Source organism: Carettochelys insculpta, chromosome 6 (assembly GCF_033958435.1).
Source record: "Carettochelys insculpta isolate YL-2023 chromosome 6, ASM3395843v1, whole genome shotgun sequence".
In the NCBI taxonomy this organism is placed as follows: Eukaryota; Metazoa; Chordata; order Testudines; family Carettochelyidae; genus Carettochelys; species Carettochelys insculpta.
In genome coordinates this window covers 114,013,613-114,035,794 of record NC_134142.1, presented here as the reverse complement: position 1 = coordinate 114,035,794, position 22,182 = coordinate 114,013,613, and the positions used below count along the sequence as shown (strand labels likewise).

Here is a 22,182-nt window from a genome sequence, read left to right as displayed (position 1 = left end):
CTGGTACTGTTTCAAGATTTTTTCCCATTAATATAGTCACAAAGCCTCTTGCTCTTATGTTTTACTAAGAAGATGAAACATCCCATGGCAAGTATTTTCAGAAAAAATAAACAAGCAGAGCCTTCAGCTTTAGAATATTAGTCATCTTCAGCATAGCTCGCCACTGCTGAAGCTGACACCTCTGTGTATACTGGGCCCACAAAAAAGCAAATGTTAAATACCATCATTTTTTAAAATACAATGGCACATTTATAGGACTAGTAACAGAAGCATTTCTACAGAGACATACTATTGGTTACAGAGCAATGTCTAGCACAGCTGGAAATATTGGTGGTAAGGATACAATAATGGTGTTTTCAACTCCCACCATTGTCTGATGATAGCGCTTGAGAAGACTCAGAATAAAATTTCTCTCCCTACCAATTTTCTCTCTCCATTTGGGATAGGCAGATCCTTCTCAGTGATGAATACATCTGAGTATAAGGATGCTTTCTGTATCAGCTTCAGGCTAAGTCTGTGTCTAATGTGGCAGCACAGTGAAGGAGGTTATCTCAGCTCAGAAGAAAATGTTTGATAGAGTAAATGCTACTGCATGGCACAAAATATTGTTTTCACTAAAATGGTGGCTATGGGCTCTAGATTTATGCTAGAAAGTTTACGCTGGGGGAGCTTTGTGAAAATAAAGCAATGCATCAGTGCTAACATCTTCGAAGCATCTAAAGGATCTGGCTGTACAACTCCCTGTAACTTGAATAAGAACTGGTTCTTTCCTAACTTTGAAAAATTCAGCGTAGGTGTCCAGAGTCATGGGGGTATTGTCATTAGATACTAACAGCTCTTTTCAAGTTAGCAGGCTATTTTATCCTATTTAGCAAAAAGCAAAACTAGGGAAAACCATCTTTGTCTGCTTTTGCTTAGGCCTGGGAAAACAGAACTCAGGACAGTGAAGCCTAAGTATAAACAACGCAAACACAATGACACTCCATTGCCAGGCCCTAGTTCAGGGAAGCATCCCTGTCCATTTTATACCTGGGTTTGTGCCCAAAACACATACTTCAAAAGCAAGCACTGACTGAAGTGCTGTCCTGAAAATGGTTGGGTTTATGTGCTTTCCTGAGCTTGCGCTGTATTGAGAGGTAGACTGAGAGTCCTCAATTGCTTCAGTGCATTTATAATGTGTTCAAGGCAGTTTTGATTAGAGGGACACTCTGCTTAGTGAATTCTTGTCAAAAAAGACTTTACCATGTTGAATACTGAATATTCAATGTGCAAGTGATTAAAACACAGTAACATGTTAGCAGTTTTCAGGGCATAATTTCATTTGATATACAAATGACAAATCTTATGCAAATTTAGATGAGGTTAGTACTTCCTGCCGGAAGTAGCTAACTGTATTATTTGGTATGCCGGACATGTGACCTTCGCTTACAAGTAGCACTGCAGGTGTAGCAACATGAAACAGATGACTGACATTCTGCCCTAATGTCCTTAAAAAGACAGTAAGTTAAACAGATGTTTGCACACTATAATCACAGTGCTATTTGTATTTAGTGGCAGACAGGCGACCTACCCTCTTTGATCACAGACTGTTTGCCAACAAACTCTTCCAATGGTGGATTCTCTAGATAATAAAGACTACAGTTTGACATTTGATAACACTCGTTAATAGGAAGTATTTGTGTTCTCTCAGTGTTAGCATAAGACTCAGTAAACACCAGTCAATGTTCACAAACTTCATCCACTTCCTTTGTGAAAAAACCCAAATATTTAATCAATAATAGATTTAAGCCCTGATAGAGAGGCAAAGATTTAAATTTTATTTTTGACAGAGTAGAAATGTAACACATTGCTCCACCCTGTAGTGCAAAGTGTAGTTGTAAAACGTCGTACATTACTTTAGGATTAAAAAGAATCAAAATCTGTCTAGGAAGATATAGTATATTAAAAAGTTAGCCCAATGAACCCCAATTAGCCATCTAGCTTAATAACTTTTACAGTTAACTAAAATTCTTACCTATCTACAAAATGGCCAGTAGAAACCTAGCCTCACTTCAAAAATACTGTTACTGTAACATTGTGCATTACAGGACACCACTCCAAAACCAGTGAATGAATTTGCAAATGTGCTTCCTATCCTGAAATATCTGCACCATGATATTGTGCCTAAGCCCAACTTCCATCAGAACAGAACACAAACACTGAAGAATGTGAGTTGCCTGGTAATTAAGTTATCTAGTCTTTGCTTTGTAAATTGGACTTCAATTTATCTGATAACAGCACTAAAGAAATAGAAAGGTCTGATGAGTATTTAAAAAGGGAAGAGGAAATTAATTTTTCCTTCTGGCTTACAAGCTGCTCAGTTCATTTCTGTATATGCATATCCATTTCTTGGAACAGAAGAGAATTAATAAAAGGGCTTTAAAACTGTTCACCTTGAGCTCCTGAGTGTCAATAACCAAAGAGTCGCATTAGCTGTCACGTCCATTTGGTTCACTCCTGAATGGCTTCAGGGAATCAGAAAATTAGAGAAGCAAAAGGCCCAGCCAGAGCAGAGTACATACTTACTGTATGCTTTTTGGCCAGCTTCATTTGAAAGCAGTGGCCCCCAGACCTTTTAGGGTTGTGCCCTCTCTTTCCCCAATATGTGCCCTGCAGCTATCAGGTGTGTGAAAGTGGTGGTGGGCAGAGAGAGAAGGACACAGACAGGGTGAGGGAGCTGAAGGTGGAGGTGCAACTGGACACACCACCATGGCCAGGACCCAAGGCTACAGCTGGGGCGGGAGCAGAGCTTGGGGTGGAGCAGGGTTGGGTGGATATTCCCTCCCTGTTCCCCAGTGGGGCACGCCCAAGCCCTGCTACATTCTCTGAATGGTCCTCTGCACCGCTCTAGGAGAGCATGTACTACTGTCTGGGAGGGCGGGGCACTATTCTAGAGCAACACAACACAACACATCTGCCTGGAATGTCCACTCCCTAGCAATCGTTACAAGTGACATGAGATTAAGAGGAAGAGATCAGTGTAGCTGATTGTAAAAGTTGCATTACTACAACATTAAGTTTGCATCAAATAACTATATAAATGTGTTCAGATCCCCACTGAGCATATTTGGATGTAATTTTTCACTAGCTCATTAACTTTGTTTTTAAAATACACCCATCCAAGTCCACCATAGGCAGCAAACTAGTTAGAAGAAGGGTGAAAGGAATAGTTGTCGGAGTCACACATTCTGGGTTCTTATGCCTGGTTCTGCCACTAATTTGTTGTGTGACTGGACAAGTTGCTTAACTGCAGTTTTCTACATCTATAGAATGATAAAATTTCCCAAGCTCAGAGTATTGTATGGCTTATTAGTTTGTAAAACGCTTTAAGATATTCAGAGAAAGTCACACTAAGCAAGTCTATCAGGCTACTATATGTTCCCCAGTTACAGGAAAAATGGCTGCCATTTGAGCCTCGGGTCATACCTTTAAACAATACATTTAAATTCACCTTTGGGCTGAAACAACTTTTCCTATCAGCAAAAAATATGAACACTTATTTCAATGGAAAGTTGCATTCCAGTCATCAATACACTCTTTACCAATTCTTAAGAAGAATGGCTCCACTTAACTTAATGGGATGGCTTCCACTCCCAATGAAGCCTGGTCTCAGCTGAGGTCTCTAAATGCCACTGCAGTACATATACAAAACAGGAGCAAATCTCCCTTTAATTTCAATGGGGACAAGCAGTAAGAGCCTAAAACTTTTTACCAGTATTTAGTAACTAAGCTCTTTCTGGAAACCCCACCACGTACAGAGATTTCAGACAAACCTATCAATGATAAACTACAAAAATTAATATGTCAGAAAAATTTCTACTGACATGTAGAATACACAACATCTGTATGATGCCACCTTATCAGCGCAACTAGGATTTACAGACAATTATTTTTAAACCAAGATCTTCCCAGCAACCTGTACAGGAATGCAAGAGACAAACTTTGTGAAGGAGGAACATATTTAGATCACATAAAAATTCCCTCTTTTAATCAGTATGGATGGAAAGATGTTATGCTAGTACAGTGTAATTATGTTTAAACAGACAGGTCATATTTCTTCAGAGATAGCACAAGAATCCATATTTTGGTTAGCTACTTTATCAGAACTTTTCTGTACTGATTACGGGAACCAGTAAGACAAAAACATTGCAGTTCATAAGATTTGTGCTAATTTTTGCAGCTAATTAGAAAATAAATGTTTTCTTTTCAAAATGCTATAATCACATTGATGTCAGAAGACAAATATGCAAATAGCACAAGTCAGTCATAGTCAAATGTGATCTCAAATCCACAAAACGCTCATTGCTATGCTGGAATCAGGTCACAGCATCAGTTACAGCTGTGTGGAAGGACCCTAGCATCCATGCATTACATTACACTGAGTGCATTAGACTCTAGGGAATACACCTTTTGGGAAAATAAAACATTATCAACCAAAAATTTAGACTTTATGTCTACAAAAATGAAAGTTGTTTCCAAGTATCAGAGAGGTAGCTGAGTTAGTCTGTAGCTTTGAGAATAACAAGAAGTCTTGTGGCACCTTATAGACTAACAGATATTTTGGAGCATAAGCTTTCGTGGGCAAAGAGCGGGTCTTTGCCCACAAAAGCTTATGCTCCAAAATATCTGTTAGTCTATAAGGTGCCACAAGACTTCTTGTTATTCTCAAAGTTGTTTCCAGTCTATGTCTACACTAGGCAAAATAAGTCGACCATAGAAACACAATTTTAGCTATGGCAATTGTGTAGCTAAAATCGACATATCTGCACTTGGCTAACTTGGTGTCTGTACTGGGGAAAGTCGATGGGAGAGTTTCTCCCATCAACCTCCCTTATTCCTCACACACAAAGAATACAGGGGACAACTGCAACCCCTAAGAGGCTGATTTCGTTCATCTGTACTGGAAAGCGTCAATCTTCTGGGGTAGTGTAGACATAGTATGTCGATCTTCCGGGGTAGTGAAGACATAGCCCGAGTCTGCGTATCGCAATGTTGTGAAAACATCTCTTCACCTTTTAAACTCAATAAACAGCTCCTCCAGTCTTCAGATATATCACAAAACCTGTCAGTTGCTGTTCCTGAGGGTATGGTTTAAAGGCCCTTAGTGCACCACAGTTAACAACATATGTAACTCCGAGTTTGCTTTTGACAGGCTGAAATTTTCTTGACAGGTTGACTACGTATCAAGTTTTACTGAATCAATCCCTGTTTTACAGCTGCTGTTTTGGCATTCAAGATTGTGAGGCAAACAAGGAGACTACTCCCCATTTCTTTAGAGAGAATCCTAGATACAAGCACCACTTTCCTTTCAAATGGAAAGAGAGGGTCAGCTGCTTCTGCAGTACTGTCTCCAACAAGTTTCACATCCAGCACCAGACAGTCTGCAAAGGCCTCTGTATGCATTCTCTGATATATGCTGGGAAAGGGGAGGAAGACTAGCTGTCCAGAGGAATGAGTGGGGACAGCAGATGCACTTTATCCACAATCCAGACTTGGAGAAATCAAGTAAAAATAACACATACCCCAGTTTGTATGAACTTTTTGATGTGGCCACTGCAGCTAATAGAAACCATGGCAGTACGACTCCAACAATTCCAAGGAGCCAGGAGGAGATTTTAAAAGGCATCATACTTAGTGCTGAGGGGATGATCTCAGCCAGTGTTTTGCTTCTCAGAAGTCAGAAGGCACAGCATAGTTTCACTGAGTAATAAGTATGAGCTCTTCTACATGTAGGAGAGACAAGGTCTATTTTTAAGCAATAATATTATGATTTTTCTCCCAAAGGATCACTATCCTAGTCCAGTGAACATCAACGCTCTTGCAATACACAGTAAGATACCAATAAAGGCCACATCTCTTTCCAAGTATGTTCACAAAATTTGGCGAGACAGTACACTCCAACTAATGCAATTTTCATGAAGATTTCTGAGATTTTTTAATCAGTCCCACAAAAAAATTAGACAGCAAAACAAACAACACAAAAGCAAATGATCTTATCCTCAACTTTGTCACTAAATGTGTGATTTACATCAGGCATCTTCATTCTCACCTCCACAAAATAGTACGATTTTCAGCAGTTTGTCCCTCAACAAGATAGATCCCTCATCTGTGGTGAAACTTGCTAAACCACAAATATCCTAAAGAATGATACATGTCAACATATGGGAATTGGTTTGGGGACACAGAATTATAAGATTATCTCTGTGCAAAAAAAAACAAACTCTCCCAAAAAGATGAATGAAAACCTGCTAAGCCACAGAAGGGAATGGGAATTTTAGAGTCAGCTACATGTGAATTTGTATTTGGAGACTGGGAAAGAACACCCTGACTACAAGATTTTATTAGTCAAAATTAGCTAAAACCGGCTGACAACATCAAGACAGTTCTATGAAAAGGTGTTAAAGGAAATCTCAATCTGATTTAGGAAACGGGATTTTACTGTAACTCTGTGTGACATAAACCAACAAAAATGATTTGTAAGACTTCAAGGAGGAAGTGGAAAACCCTCTACAAAGAACAGATTTCTGCCCTCTTCAATTCTTAACCTTAGTTCAGCTGAGGACCTTAGGAGTAAATTTACTTCCGTGTACAATCATTAGCTAAAGCAAAAGTGGATGTTATGGGTTAAACTTACCTATTTTGGGATGGGAGGTTGGCAGTGCAGCTTCTGGAAAAGGCGAAATCTGACAATTGTCCGGATAACTTGGATAATGAGGTTCTGGATGACTGACACGGCAAGGCTGCTGGACAGTAGTCTCCTGTACTATTGGAAGAAGGGGTAGTATTACTAACAAGCTTTAGGGTCTCTGACTTTTTGTGTACTTAAATTGACGTGGGTTTCAAAAAGCTGTGAAAACTGTAAGGATTCAGAATGCTTCTGGACACAGAGATCTGATTTGACCAGACAAAGAGTTTCCTGCACTCCTGTTCCCTGTACCCCAGCCCTGAGCCCTCTCCCAGAGCCAGTACCCTGTACCCGCTCTGGAACACCAACATGCTGTCCCAGACTGGAGACTCCCTCCCAGAGTTTGAACACCTGACCCTCTCCTGTATGCCAACACCCTGCCCTAGGCTCAGCATGCAGCCTCCTGTACACCGCAATACCCTTGGGCCCAGTCCAGATCCTGTACCCTCTTCCAAAACCAACCCCTGTGCCAGCTCTGTGAAAGTGAGTGAGGGTGGAAGAAAGTGTGCAACAGGAGGTAGGGGGAAAAGGGCAGGTGTGAGTGGGAGTGGGAGGGATGGAGGGAGCGGAGCAGGGTCTTTGGGGAAGGAGCAGAATAGAGCTTCAGTTGTCCATAAATTCAAGTAATCTTGGGTATGCATTTCAGTTTATTAGCCTTCCGCCCTCTGGGATATAGGACTTCCCAAGGTCATACACAGTAGGCCAGCAGGAGAGCCAGAAGTAGCACATAGGTATCTCTCTCCACCCTACCACACAGCTCCCCAACCATTATTTCACCATGTTCAATCATCATGCCACTATATCTTAAAACGTTAAACATCCAACACCAGTTTTGCACCCACAAAAACTAAACCATGCAAAACCGTATGCACAAAATGTGGACGCATAAAACTTCAGGAGACATTCAGAGGGAGGGTCAATATTTTGAAGTTTTGCCCATAGCATGGTAACTAAATTATAGTGTCATTATTCTATACATTCCAAGTTAATACAAATAAACCTTTATATTCACTGAACTTGCTTTCAGGCTACATTCCTTTGTATGTAATCTGCAGGCTGCTAGTGTGCACAGACTAGAGGCACAGAGTTTAAAGAAAGAAAGGATCACTAGATCATCTAGCCTGATGCCCTGTATAACATAGGCCATGAACACCACGCAGCACATGCACACTAAACCCAACAACTAAAATGAGACTAAAACTATAACAGGAAACTAGACTATTAGGTGCCACAGATAGAAAATGAGAAGGACCAAGTTGCACCAGTGCCTGAGCCCCTGCAATGGCAAGAAAATAATTCAGTGAGGTATACCTGGATAATCCTGGCAAATGACCCACACCCCATGTTGCAGAAGGAGGTGAGCAAAACCCTTACGTTTTACAATAAACACACAGAGGACTTTAAAAAAATTACAGGACACATGCAATTTGTACTTGATTTTGTGCAAACTCTAAAGCAAAAGACACTATACTGTTGTAAGGTATGTTTTCATCATTGGTATTTGTTCGTTCTGTCAAAGCTATCCAAATTGTTTTACATTCCACCATGCAGGCCATCCAGGTAACACTTGAATTATCACTGAAAGAGCATGTGTGTGTGTGGCAGGGAATATTTCTCTTTTTTCAGTTTATTTTGAAAATTTCACAGTATCTTCCATCCAATTTCATTGCATGGACAATTTTCCATTTTTGTGGGTTGTTTCTTAAGAGGAAAAAGGGGAAGAGGAAAAAAAGCGAAAAATGGGTCTGTAAAAAACGCAAAAAGTTCCAGGGAGGACACAGAGCTAGCTGCAGTAACAAAATATTTGTAACTCATTTTATGAAATTGTCCAGATTTCAAGCTGATGGTGTCATTCTGAGGAAAAGAGAATGATCTACGCCCTTTCATTAAGCCCTTGAAAAAAAGCCTCAAAGCTGCCTTTCAATGCCCTTCCTCCCTTGGCAATGGGAGATCAGAACACTAAATGTCATTACTGCAAATGGCACATGGGTTTCGAGGACTCACCAGTGGCGCCAGTGAATACATCACCCTGGGCTGGGCTTTCTGAGATGATAGCTGTGGCCTCCACGGTTGATGCACGGTCGAAGGTCAGAGCACCAGAAGTAGTGATCTGTCCTGAAGGAGTCACGGTGACTGGAAATAGCAGAAGCACTTTCAAAATTAGCGCTCAATTCTGAAGCCTTGGTTGTTTAGCTGTTGATCTCCCTGTTCTGAATCATCCTACGTCACAGAATTCACAGATCAGTATCTGACCTGTGTTATCGATATTTGGATAACACCTCCATCCCACAGAATGGAAACAGAAACAAAAATCTCATTCTGGCTTCTGAATTTTCATTGCGCACACATCAGCTTCCCAGTGTTATTGGTCCATTTAATCTTTGAAGTGTGAGGGCCAGATGAGCCTGGCAGTTTTATTTGTATTGCATTACACACATGTTCAAAGTGCTATGCAAGTGACACTGCAACACAGAAGTCAACTGAAAATAAAGAAACAGGGCTAGAAAATCCAACAAGGCAGATCTCTAATTCATGGAAACTTTAGTGAGAGTAGCTACGACTGCTGTGAGAAATTAGACTGGCCTCTATATACTTCCACTATGGTTTGGTTCTTTGGACCAGTACGTTATTGAACATCCCTTAAAAGGTAATTGACACCACTCTTAGGCTAGGTCTACACTAGGCATAGGCATTACTGTCGATTTCAGATACGCAGTTCTAGCTACCACATTTGCGTACCTAGAAATGATGTATCAGAATCGACTTTCTTCTCTAGTGTAGTCCAAGCCTCTTTAGTTTTGTGTTGACATTCCTTGCTCCATGCAATAGCGTGGAGTACAGAGGTCGAAGGACGAGCCCAGAGAGGTCAATTTTGCCGCATCTTCACCAGATACGCAAAATCAAACTCCAGAAGATCAATCACAGCATGTCCATTTTTCCGTAAGTATAGCTGTGTTCTTAGACAATGAACACTGTGCAAGGCTAAAGTTACAAAATCATTCCATACCAAAATTCCAACAACAGTAGATTAGTGTGTTTAGAAAGATCTTAGAACAAAACGTATCTTTTAAAACTGCCCTAATCAGCCCAAGGAAAAGAACCACATCTTGAGCTCACTCCTGTTTCTATTTACTTTCAGATAGGTCTTTTCTCAGACACACACACAAACTTGAGAAATGACTGCAGATACACATTCTCACAAGGACAAGATGATGACTGCTACTAGCAATGTTCAAACAGGTTCATCTTTATCTCCCAAGCTCCTTTGAGCATGTTAGAGAGCCAGAAATCCTGACTTCAATTACGTCTTTAAAAACAAAACTGACCCACAGAAACCAATTTCTGAAACCCCTGGAGCACAAAGATCATGAGACTGAAGTCAGAAGGATTAAGCAAGAGACCAAGCCAACTCAAATTCTGGATCTCTTAAAATCAAACTGCTTTATTTTTCAACCAAACTTCCAGTCAATTCCTATACTCTTCTATATTTTCTTTCTCAATATTGCTGACTGCTAAATAATTTTCTGGGCTCACAAAAAGTTTATTTTCAGGCAGTATGATTCTTCCTGCCCATCTTTTTCATTAATGTTGCAATGCAGATGATCAGACTTCACTACCAGGAAGAGACTGGGCAGTAAAATATACTGAAAAGCAGTATCACTGAAGACGTCAGGAAACAGGAACAGACTATTTATAAAATTGAACCTTTGTTTTCACATAAATATCTCGGTAATCAAAATCAGTAGGAAACAACATAAAGAAAGATTACATGGAATCTATATAGGAGTTAAATTTAATATATTCTGAGAAACCTGATTAAAGGTAAAGATAGCCCATTCAGCAGCTCTCACTAAAAACTTCCAGGTCAGAGACCATTCTAGCATCTTTAGATTCTGAGTGAATTTTAGTACAGTAAACCCTTGAGATACATGCAACCAAGTTGTGCATGTCTCAGGTTAACATGACTGCCGCCCCTAACAGGAGCAAGTGGCGGGGAGCCCCCAGACTGCCCCCTGATTCCTGGCTGCCCACCACTCTGGGAGCCAGGAAACTGACCAGCCCACTAGGGCTGGCCAGTTTCCCAGCTCCTGCAAGCCCAGGGGAGCTGGGAACCAGGCTGCAGCCTGGTTCCCAGCTCCCCTCAACTTGCGCAAAACTTTGAATTACACAGGGGTTGCAGGAATGCAACCCCCACTTAACTTGAGGGTTTACTGTATGCCTCAAGAAAACACGAAGCTGAATATACAGCCATTGCCTGCTCTTGGACGGCAAAAGACTAGCATAGGGAATTGAACCTGTGTCTCCTGAAGAGCACAAAGGAGTACATTTTCAAAGTATTATTGCTTAACGCCTACTGAAGGTCAAATCAACAGGTGTTAATCCCTAGTTCTGGAAAATTTACTTCTAAATCTCTATGGAGCAAAACTAGGACTTCAAAGGTTTTGATGGCCCAGTGGACCAAAAGACTAGGATGGGGAAGTTTCCTGTGCAGCAAGAAAAAAAAATACAACCCAAATTTGTTAAACATAAAAAGTTTTCAAGATGCTTAAAAAATATTTTCCTAGAAATAGAAATAAACATTTTTCACCTGAGTTTGCAAACCAACTATTGCAACATGATGTTCATGCTAAAAAATGAAACTGACTAATCAGATTCGTGTAGTTTTGCTAGCCAAACAAAATGACATGCCAAAACTAAAACAATCAAATGTACTAAACTCTTTCCATTTGGATTCTCTAGGATGTACTTGATATTGAAATATAACAGAAAAGACAAAATATGATCTATCATGACAATGCTTCTCTAATAAAGATCCAACGGGTCTATTCCAGAAGGAGACTTACAAGTGGTAGCAGCTGTAGCAGGAAGCAGAGTGATGTTTTTGGGAGAATCCTTTTTCACTGGAGTTGTAGGCAGTTCATTTTCTTTTTTTCGCCTTTTATAAGGGACAAAAAGTCGTACAGGGCCACTCTGAGACAAAGAGAAATGAGCAGTTGCTAGAGCAGCTTTCTTATTAAAGCTTTATCCCTTTTTGACTTGACCATGTTTCCACTAACTCTCCAGACACAGCTGTGAGCATACTGTTTTATATATAACAGCTCTTCTTAGGGAAGATAGAGCTAACCAACCATTGGCCTCTCCTGCTGCCACATTTTGTCAAAAAGCCAATTACGACTACTGCAGAGTATCTGCTTCTTCTCTCCAAGACAAAGAGAACAATTAAGATGCACAATGGCTATGTCTACACTAGCCCAAAACTTCGAAATGGCCATTTCCAAGTTTACTAATGAAGCGCTGAAATACATATTCAGTGCCTCATTAGCATGCGGGCAGCCACGGCACTTCAAAATTGTCATGGCTCGTCCAGACGGGGTTCCTTTTTGAAAGGACCCCAGCACCTTCGAAATCCCCTTATTCCTATCTGCTCATAGGAATAAGGAGATTTTGAAGTTGCCGGGGTCCTTTCGAAAAGGAGCCCCGTCTGGATGAGCTGCGCAGCGGCGAGCCATGGCAATTTCGAAGTGCCGCGGCTACCCGCATGCTAATGAGGCACTGAATATGTATTTCAGCGCTTCATTAGTAAACGTCGAAATGGCCATTTGCATGGACATTTTGAAGTTTTGGGCTAGTGTAGACATGGCCAATATTTAAGGTATTTGATCTCAATCTTTTCAGTACAGTTGCTGGTGTCACTCCATGGTCAGCACTAGAGATGGTCAAAATTGAAGGCTAAAATATCACCTGCCTCAGCAAAGAGCATATTTTCAAACCAGTTACCCACCTGGACCAACAAAATTTCTGTCTTCCCACCACCATTATGCTACTAATTTCACACAAAATGCCTGCTACAGCTAAAAGGGCCCAGGCTCAGCTCCTTAACATCATTATCTAAGGAGCAGCTCGGAACAAACATCAAACATTACCCCAGTCATGAACAAAGCACGCTGCCTCCACAAGACTCCCAACCCCTTACTCTCTTAGGCTGTTCCTGACTTAAGCGCTGATGCTCATGTAACAGCTTAATTAATTGTCACTAAACCATGAAGCCAACACTGAAAGTTTTCAAACTTGTGGCTGTAAACTTGCAACTCACCAAGGTCATGTCATCACAGCAGGCAGCACAAGTGCATGAGGCAGCGTGAGGATTTAAAATCCCGTCCTGAAATTGGGAAGTCACCAGGACAGCATTAAAAGACTCACAAACCACCAAAAGCATGAACATAGTCTAGCAAAAGATTTAGGCCTCTCCTGAGAATCTGTCCACTCTCTGAAGACCCTGGATAGCAGTAAAAATGACAGCTCTTCAGACACAAAGGGAATGGTGGGTACTATACCATGGGAAGAAGAACTCCAAAAGCAAAGACAAAGGGCAGGTAAATGTGTTTAGAAAAGGACAAAGCAGGGGAGGACAAAAATCAGCCCTGGGGGCCAGATCTGGCCCACCAAGCATTTCTGTCCTGCCCAACCAGCTGATCAGTAGATTACAGCCAGCAGCATGTGTTCAGCTGCTCCTCCCTCCTATCTTGTTCCATCTGCAGTGGAGCTGCTCCTAGGATTGTCCTGCTAGCTGAGCAGAGAGTAGTGCTAAAGTCAGGGTGATCCCTGGCCCCATATCCCCTCTCTGCAGAGCAATGCCTGTGCACAGGACGACATACAGCGGAGCTGCTCCAGTCTGAAGAATGGATGGTATGTGACTCAGGAGCACAGAACAGGGAATGAGGCAGATAACAGAGTAGGACAGATTTTCCTTAAAGAGACAGAGCTTGTCTCCCAGAAACTTATCCAGCAGCAGCCAGCACTCACACACTGTGTCACTATCACACATACCCAGTCTGCCATACACACACACAGTCACTGTCACATATATACTGCAGCACATACTCAAGCTGTGCCACAAAGTCCAACTCTCACATACATGTTTCTCTTTCATACTCTCACACTCTCTGTCTCTCTTTGTAATCCCCAGCCCCGACCCTTTTGTCCAAGGCCCCATCGCTTCCATGGGGCCCAGAGCCAGTCCACAACCAGTACCAAAATTTGTGGAGTGGCACCTCTGCAAAAGTTATTTCTCACTCCTGGTCTAAAGGATCTCTGCCCAATTGTCTGTATCATATTAATATCTCATAAAGGATACTTGTAAAGAATGGGCCTCCCTTCTAACACTATGGCCGTGTCTGCACAACCCAAAAACTTCAAAATGGCCATGCAAATGGCCATTTCGAAGTTTACTAATGAAGCGCTGAAATACATATTCAGTGCCTCATTAGCATGCAGGCGGCCGTGGCACTTCGAAATTGACACGGCTCGCTGCCGCGTGGCTCATCCAGACGGGGCTCCTTTTCGAAAGGACCCCGCCTACTTCAAAGTCCCCTTATTCCCATCTGTTCACAGGAATAAGGGGACTTCGAAGTAGCCAGAGTTCTTCCAAAAAGGAGCCCCGTCTAGATGAGCCACACGGCTACAAGCCGCATCAATTTCGAAGTGCTGCGGCCGCCCACATGCTAATGAGGCACTGAATATGTATTTCAGTGCTTCATTAGTAAACTTCGAAATGGCCATTTGCATGGCCATTTTGAAGTTTTTGGCTAGTGTATACATAGCCTATGAGATATAAGATGTCTGGAATAACCTAATAGGGAGAAGCAAGGGAACAACTTGTTCCCAGTCAAACATCAGTGGAAGAGGTTAGATTATAGAATTAAAAGGATGTAATGCAGGTGGAGAGCCCTAAGGGCAGGGGTGGGCAATAACTGGCCTGTGGGTTGGTCGCAATTCGCAAGGTTTAGCCCCTGGTGGGCTGCTAGCCACTTTATTTATTTATTTACCTGCATCTGTAGATGTGGGCACTCACAGCTCCTGTTGGCCACAGTTCATCGTTCCCAGACAGTGAAAGCTGCAAGAAGTGCTGCAGGCTGGGCCACCACTTCCTGTAGCTCCCATTGGCTGGCAAAGTGAACCATGGCTAATGGAAGCTGCAAGCAGCCATACCTGCAGAGGTGTAGGTGAATCGTTTGGGAGTCTGCCAGGAACTAATCCTGGAGAATCATGTCTGGCCTGTGGGCCGCTTATTGCCCCCTCCCCTGCCTTAAGGCTACTGTTTTCTGAATTTTACCACATGTAATTCAGTGCTGGAACTTACCCCATGGCAGCTTCTAACTGAAATAAAGCTATAACCCTTTCTGAACTTATGAAACGTTTGGACTGACTTAACATGGGAATCTGGACAGAAGTTCTAACCCATGGCTTTCAGCAAAACCAAATCACTGTTAATGAACCGTCCCACTGCAAAAATCATGTCTCTTTAATACTCCTGTGACTGTGTGTGTTCTCTTCCCCACACCCCTCCCTTGACAGCACACAGGCATTTGGCCAGGACATTGGAGAGTCCCTGATCAGACATTTCCCTGCCACCCCAGAGCAGAGAAAAGCACAGGCTTGATCTTACGTGAATAAGGCACTGCAATGGCCTCCCAGCATAGCGGATGCTTCTTTTCCAATCTTTGCTGCTGGCTCTTCCTGCCATGGCTTCAAACTCAGTGGGGCTGTACCAGTTCTCTCCTTGCTTAATACATCGGCCACGGCCTCCTGAAACAAAGCAAGAGAAGGCCTCTGGTAGTTAGAATAACTTTCACTTTTCTGAAGACTTAAAACACTGAAACCATCAGGTGATGCAGCAGTTAAACCAGAGTATGTAAATACCTGGCACACTACTCTAGTAGTTCCCACCCTGTTCAAGTAATTGTACTCATTTAAGACCTTGGCTGTAATAACCAGCGCTTACCACCTCTTGTTCATTTGTGGATGCTTACGCTGCTCTACCTCCTAGTCACAGTAGCACCTAGAGCCATACTGGAAGAATGTCCTCATCCATGGCATGTACACAGCTTTCAAAGGGAAATCTATCAACTTCTTGAGAAGCAGCGCTTTCCTTTCCTTTTATTTAAATTTCTATGCTTTATGGTTGTGAAGAAACGCTTCCATATGTGAACCACAAGGAAACCATGGAAGCTTGAATTTGCTTGCTAAAAGCTTCACTGCCCCATGCTGCTTGTGGTTCTGTCAAGATTCAGCAGAGCAACAAAGAACAGGAGAGCTGCTGACATAGCCCAGGAATCCAGGTGGGAGTCAGACTTCCTACTCTCTGAGGCTACGTCTACACATAAGCCTAAACTTGAAATAAGCTATGCAATCTGCGTGATGCAAATTGCGTAGCTTATTTCTAGTGTAGTTCAAAATAGGCTATTCTGGTATTTGTGCCAAATATTGAAGTACTGCCCTAACTGGAGGCATCCCTTACTCCTACTGCAACAGGGAGTACAGGGATGCTGAAATAGCATTATTATTTCAGAAAAATATTTTGAAATGATGGGTGAGCACCAAAGACACAGCGTGGCTATTCTGGAATACCTCTGATATCCTGAAATAGCTCTGCCATGTAGACATAGTCTGAGGGAATGGAGAGGAAGGGCAAGAGGTCAAAAGATCCAAGAAAAGCAGTGCCCAAAGGCAGAAGACTGACTTCTAAATTCTCTCTTCCCTTAATAACAGGTTTTCATTCAGAGCACCACAAGGAAAACAAGCATGCACCAGATGAAGATATAAGAGTTGCCCTGCCTTCCTCGCTCACAGGAAACAGGAAGGGCCTTTTTACCTGAGCCAAGCCTGTTTTTATACAGGATTCCACTGATATTACGGCATCGCACAGGGAGTTCACTGTCATACACTGATGGGTCCCAGTTATACTTTGTGCCACTTTTTTCTTGACCAGGTGTTAAAGGAGTGGGAGGAGATTGAGGACCTTCAGATTAGGAAAATAAACAAACAGAGAAATATACATCGTTTAATCTAGAGTATGTTAACAACAACTTTCAGGCCAATGATGTTGTTTATGGTGGTTCTAGGAACTGCTGGTTAGGTATAACATCATAAAACTGATCTGACCAATAATAAAGGATGCTAAATCAAAGACGTGCAGGACTAGACACTGTGTCAGCAGGACTATGTTATTTAGTTGAATCCCCTGTGCTCAAGGCAGGACAACATAATAATAAGACTAAGTGCTTATCTAATCTGTTCTTAAAAATTTCTAGTGCCAAATATTTCACAACCTTCTCAGTTAGTTTATTCCAGTACTTAACCACCTTAACCAATAGGTTTTTTGTCTATTATCCAACCTAAACTCCCTTTGTTACAATTTAAGCCCGTTGCTTCTTGTCCGATCTTCAGAGGTTAACAACAACAATTTTTCACTTTCTTCCTTGTAACAACCTTTTATGTGCTCAGAAACTACTACCATTTCCCCCTCTAGTCTTCTCTCTTCCAAATTTCACACATCCAATTTTTGAAATCTTCCCTCATAGGTCATGTCTTCTGGACCTTTAATCTTTTTCTTAAACTCTTCCTCCTCCACAGAGGCCGTGTCTACACTAGCCCCAAACTTCAAAATGGCCAGGTGAATGGCCATTTCGAAGTTTACTAATGAAGCGCTTAAATACACATTCAGCGCCTCATTAGCATGTGGGTGGCCGTGGCACTTGGAAATTGACACGGCTTGCTGCCGCACGGCTTGTCCCGACGGGGCTCCTTGTCGAAAGGACCCCGGCTACTTCAAAGTCCCCTTATTCCCAACTGCTCATAGGAATAAGGGGACTTCAAAGTAGATGGGGTCCTTTCGAAAAGGAGCCCCGTCGGGACAAGCCGCGCGGCGGTGAGCCACGTCAATTTTGAAGTGCCGTGGCCGCCCACATGCTAATGAGGCGCTGAATACGTATTTCAGCACTTCATTAGTAAACTTCGAAATGGCCATTTACACGGCCATTTCGAAGTTTGGGGCTAGTGTAGACATAGCCAGAGTGGAGGAGAAAGATTCTCTTCACATGTCGTGCTCTGCTAATACATCTTAGAATTATGTTTGCTGGTTTTGAACAGCATTACACTGTTGACTCATATTTATCTTGGGAACTACAATGACCTCCAATCCCTTTCTGCAATACTCCTTCCTAGGCAGTTATTTCCCCTTTTTGCATATATGCATTTTGAAATGGATCTTAACAGTGAAATCGAACAAATAGTGAAATAATCTTGCTTACAAATGATGAAACTATTATTATTTCACAACATACAGTGAATATGTGGAACTACCTTCCAGAGTTGTTGAAGCCAAGACACTAACCCTGTGTCTACATGAGCCCCTTCCTTTTGGAACACCAGATAGGAAGAAGGGGCTTTCAAAAACTGGGAGGTCCTTTCAGAAGTTTCCTGTCTCCACGGGCGGTGCGCGATTTGAAAGCTGCACTTTCGAATCACCACAGCCGCCATTATGCTAATGAGGTGCTGCATAGTCATAGCAGTGCCTCATTAGCATCTTTCGAACCCGCTCATTAACATGCCCCTTCCAAAAGGAAGGGACTCGTGTAGACCCAGCCTAACAGCGTTAGAAAAGAACTGGTCATGAAGGATAGGACGATTGGTGGCTATTACCCAAGATGGACAGGGATGGTGTCCCTAGCCTCTGTTTGCCAGATGCTGGGAATGGGCAACAGGGGATAGATCATTTTACGATTACCTGTTCTGTTCATTCCCTCTGAAACACCTGGCATTGGCCAGTCTGAAGACAGGGTATTGGGCTAGATGGACAACCGATCTGAACTAGTATGGACATTCTTGTTTTCTTACTTGTGTCCTTTAAAACTACATTGGCTGAGGAAGAATGGTTGTATTAGGTATTTTCCAAAATCTGTTTCTAGGAAATGTGACTTTTGGTACTAAAGAACTGTTACGCCACCTTGTGCATAGAAAGGTGACTGCAATGCAGCGTCCCATGCACACAGGGAATTATAAAAAATAATTTTAGAAACAAAACAAAAAAATAGTGCTATCTTGACATTCAAATATCAAGGGAAGGTCTGAGTGGAAACATGACCACTTGCAAAGATTAAACCATAAATCACTCCAGAACTAGGACACCAAATTTATCAATGTTGCAATCCTTTTCCACTATCAACAGCTACAATGTGCAAAGACAAGTGAACATGAAAACAGCAAAGAGAAGGTAAGATTTTTCCCAAATATGCTTATGAAAAAAACCTCACAGAATGAGTGACAAATAGATTCCTTATAGAAGAAATGAGAAAATATTTTCCTCTGTGCCCAAAAAGTACTTGGCTTTTAGATCTACCAACAGAAGTTGACAGTCAATGTTTAAACATGGTTTCACAGAATTATATGGAAGGGTTTCTAGTTCCCAACTACAGGAATGGGAAATTCAGGGCTAATCTCCAAAGCACAGCAACACAGTGTTATACCTGGTGTGAGAGGTGCAGAGGGCCCCTTCAGCCCTGTTGTTTCTACAATGCTGCCATCCGTGTGAACCACTATCAGAGTGGCTTTTTCAGTATTCAAGCTGTCCCCGATTTGAAGAGCTGTTCTGCCAGACTACAAAAAAAAAACCAAAAAAAGTTTTAAGTAACATAATTCAAACATCAGTAATTTTGACCTCTCAGATTGTTTTCTCTGGACCCCTACAACTCCAATCAGTATAGGAGTAGCTAGATCAACATGTATGCTTTCAAGTCAGCCAAATCCTGGTCACAGAAAAGTGAATCCAAGCGATGCACTTCAATTTACCAGGGCTATATGAGGTGGGGTGGGAGGGACAGACCATGTTCAGAATGAGCTAGCTGTGTAATTCAACTTTCCTGGTGGTTATGTGGCTAAATTCCTGAATGTTGCCATGAAGAGGCCTCCTCTGATCTTACCACATTCTGAACATCAGAGTTTTACTCATCCTAAGATATTACATCAGGCTTATCAAATTCCCCAAAGCTGCATGGTCATGCAACTTCCCATTAAGCTCTGCACAGGAGCCTTGAAGCTGCAAGGGATGGAGAAGAGGAGCCCCCATCTGCCAGCCCCAGCATGGAGCTGTCTTGGCTGACAAAGGAGGGGGAAAGTGGGTGCCCCTCCATGCTGGTCCCAGCAAGGAGATGCTGGAAACAGCAGGGGATGCCCCTCCACACTGGCCTCCAGAGCCACACAGGTAAGCCCAAACCTTGAGGCTCTGAACATCCTCCTTCACTCCAAAACCCACATCCCAAGTTTACACCTTGTACCCCCAAGGTGGGCAATAAGATGGACGAGGTATTCCAGGGTTAGCCCCGGCAAGGTTCTGGTGCTGTATTTACCTGTACCTCTGCAGATATGGTTGCTTGCAGCTCCTGTTGGCGGTGGATCTCAGCTCCTGGCTAATGGGAGCTGCAGGAAGTGGTGTGGCGTGGGACACCATTTCCTGCAGCTCCCATTGGCCAGGAACAATGATCTGCTACCACCAACTGGAGCTGCAAGTGCCTGTACCTACAGAGACACAGGTAAATATAGCAGCCGTGGACCTCATCCAACCAGTAGGCCAATTATTGCCCACTGCTTCTGTACCCCCTTCTGCACCCCAATTCCCAGCCCAGAGCCTGTACCCCAAACCTCTCATCCCCAGCCCTACTCCAGAGCCTATCTTCCCAGCCAGAGCTTTTGCATCCCAACCTCTGTCCCAGCCCTGAGACCCTCAACCCCAGGCCCACCCAAGAGCCTGCACCCCAAGTCAGAGCCCTCACACTTCTGCAACGCAACCCTCTGCCCCAGTCCTGAGCTCCCTCCCACACTTTGAACCTCTTTGTCCCACTTTGGACACACAAATTTTGTCATGTGCACCAATATGAAGGTGATGTGTTGCATATTATCACCACATTGATGCATATAAGAAAATTCATTCTGCTCAGAAGTGGGAAAAATTAGAAGAAACTCTGTCAAAGGCCTTCAACATTCTAATGGAACAAGAAAAAATAAAGAACTGTAACTTACCAGCACATGTCCAGATATAGACGCAGCATTTGCCACAGAAGTGGTGAAGACATTGTCTGCAGAGGCACCCACATTAGCTACTGTCACCGTGGTCACCTCTACAACATAAAACAGAAGTTATCTTAACATACAGTGGTATCCACAGAACCTGATTAAAGTTAAATGGGGAAAAAACACTATTCCTTTTTTTCACACAATATTATTTCCAATATTTTTCCTAAGTTGGCATTCCTTAAGAATCAGGTCATCCAAAAAGGATGTTCCCAGCTCCACGTCTGATACCAATTTGAAAACTTTTCAAAGAATTTGAACAGTAACCAGAACGACATTTATTTCTAGTAATTTATAATAAAACTGGCTTGATCATTTGAACATTCTTGAGGCTAAGATAGTATTAAACAGCATGTGATTAGGAAGGAAAATGAAGCTGATCAGTGTGTATGAGAACTGTAAAAGGACGTGGAAACTTAGAGGAAACTTACAAAAATGAGGATAAAAGGAAGAAGACAACCTCAGAATCTCTGCCTGATTCTGTTGATATATTAATTGCTAGAACTTCAATAATTTTAAATTAAATTTGGAATAATATTTGATAGCATATTTAGTTATTAAAAGTTTTCCAGATTGTTTCTCTCATGCTGCTAGCTATAACATTTGTTTTTAAAGGAAATTTGGTATAAGCAAATAGAAGCTCAGGTTTTATATCAACTTCTGTTTACGCATTAATTACAAGGTGCATAAAAACCCTTATGACAACTAAGCTTCTTGAGCAGGGATGAGGTCCTATAACTAAGGTGTTGTAAGGCATATACATGGTGCTTCCCAAGGCAAGATCCTACAAGACCCCTTTGTAAAGCAGAAAGAAAAGTTGGGGGAGGCAGTATCTTTTGGACCAATTTCTATTAACATGAGAGAGAGAGAGGAGCACACAGAACTCTTCTTCATTTCCTGTCTTTCTAATATGCTGGCCAGGGCCATCTTGGGGACAGAAGTGGACAGGGCCCAGGGCAACCTCCCCCCACCCAATGCCCCAGGCACAAGGCCCATGGGCAGCCTCCCTAACCCCCACCCCAGGTCTCATCCCTTCCCTGACTCTGCCTCTACCCTGACTCCCTCCTCAACCAGCCTGGTCAGAGATTACCTGGGGCAGGGGACAGGTGGTAGACAGCAGCAGCTGCTGCAGGAGATTGCTTCCCCCTGGCCTCCCACCCTTGCACTCACCATGCAGCACTCTGCCATGCCATCTCCAGACCGTTGAGCCTTGCTTCTCTGTGGGTGACTGGAGGCCACCCCAGACACCTGTGTGGAGAAGCTGGGCTCAAAGGGCTGGGATGGTGTAGTGGTGCGTTTGTCTGGTGAACGCTGGGGATGAGGGTGGGCAAGAGGAAGCAATCCCCTGCAGCTGATGCTGTTGTTGTCTGCCACCCAGCCCCGGCTCCAGGTATTCCTACCCCTCCCATCCATAGGACAGCTGGGGTGGCCACCATAGACCCCCAACAGTGCAGGGCCTGGAGCAGCCACTTCACCTCATCCTATGGATGGGATGACTCTGATCCTGGGCCTGACATAGCTGTACAGAACATTTATAAAGTAATACCTGTTAA

At 42.8% G+C, this 22,182-nt stretch overlaps 1 protein-coding gene across 2 annotated transcripts in view; it reads right to left on the bottom strand.

Annotated features, from left to right (window-relative positions):
* DEAF1 (DEAF1 transcription factor) overlaps positions 1-22,182 on the bottom strand; it is a 46,762-nt gene that overhangs the window by 21,772 nt on the left and 2,808 nt on the right. The window contains exons 2-9 of one of the 2 annotated variants that reach the window (XM_074997876.1): positions 20,579-20,676; positions 19,030-19,159; positions 16,377-16,523; positions 15,171-15,310; positions 12,819-12,884; positions 11,569-11,695; positions 8,729-8,857; positions 6,674-6,802 (exon numbers count right to left, since the gene is read on the bottom strand). In XM_074997876.1, coding sequence (XP_074853977.1) covers positions 6,674-6,802; positions 8,729-8,857; positions 11,569-11,695; positions 12,819-12,884; positions 15,171-15,310; positions 16,377-16,523; positions 19,030-19,159; positions 20,579-20,676 — 966 coding nt within the window. The remainder of the gene's footprint in view (positions 1-6,673; positions 6,803-8,728; positions 8,858-11,568; positions 11,696-12,818; positions 12,885-15,170; positions 15,311-16,376; positions 16,524-19,029; positions 19,160-20,578; positions 20,677-22,182) is intronic. The other variant, XM_074997877.1, reaches the window with a different exon arrangement.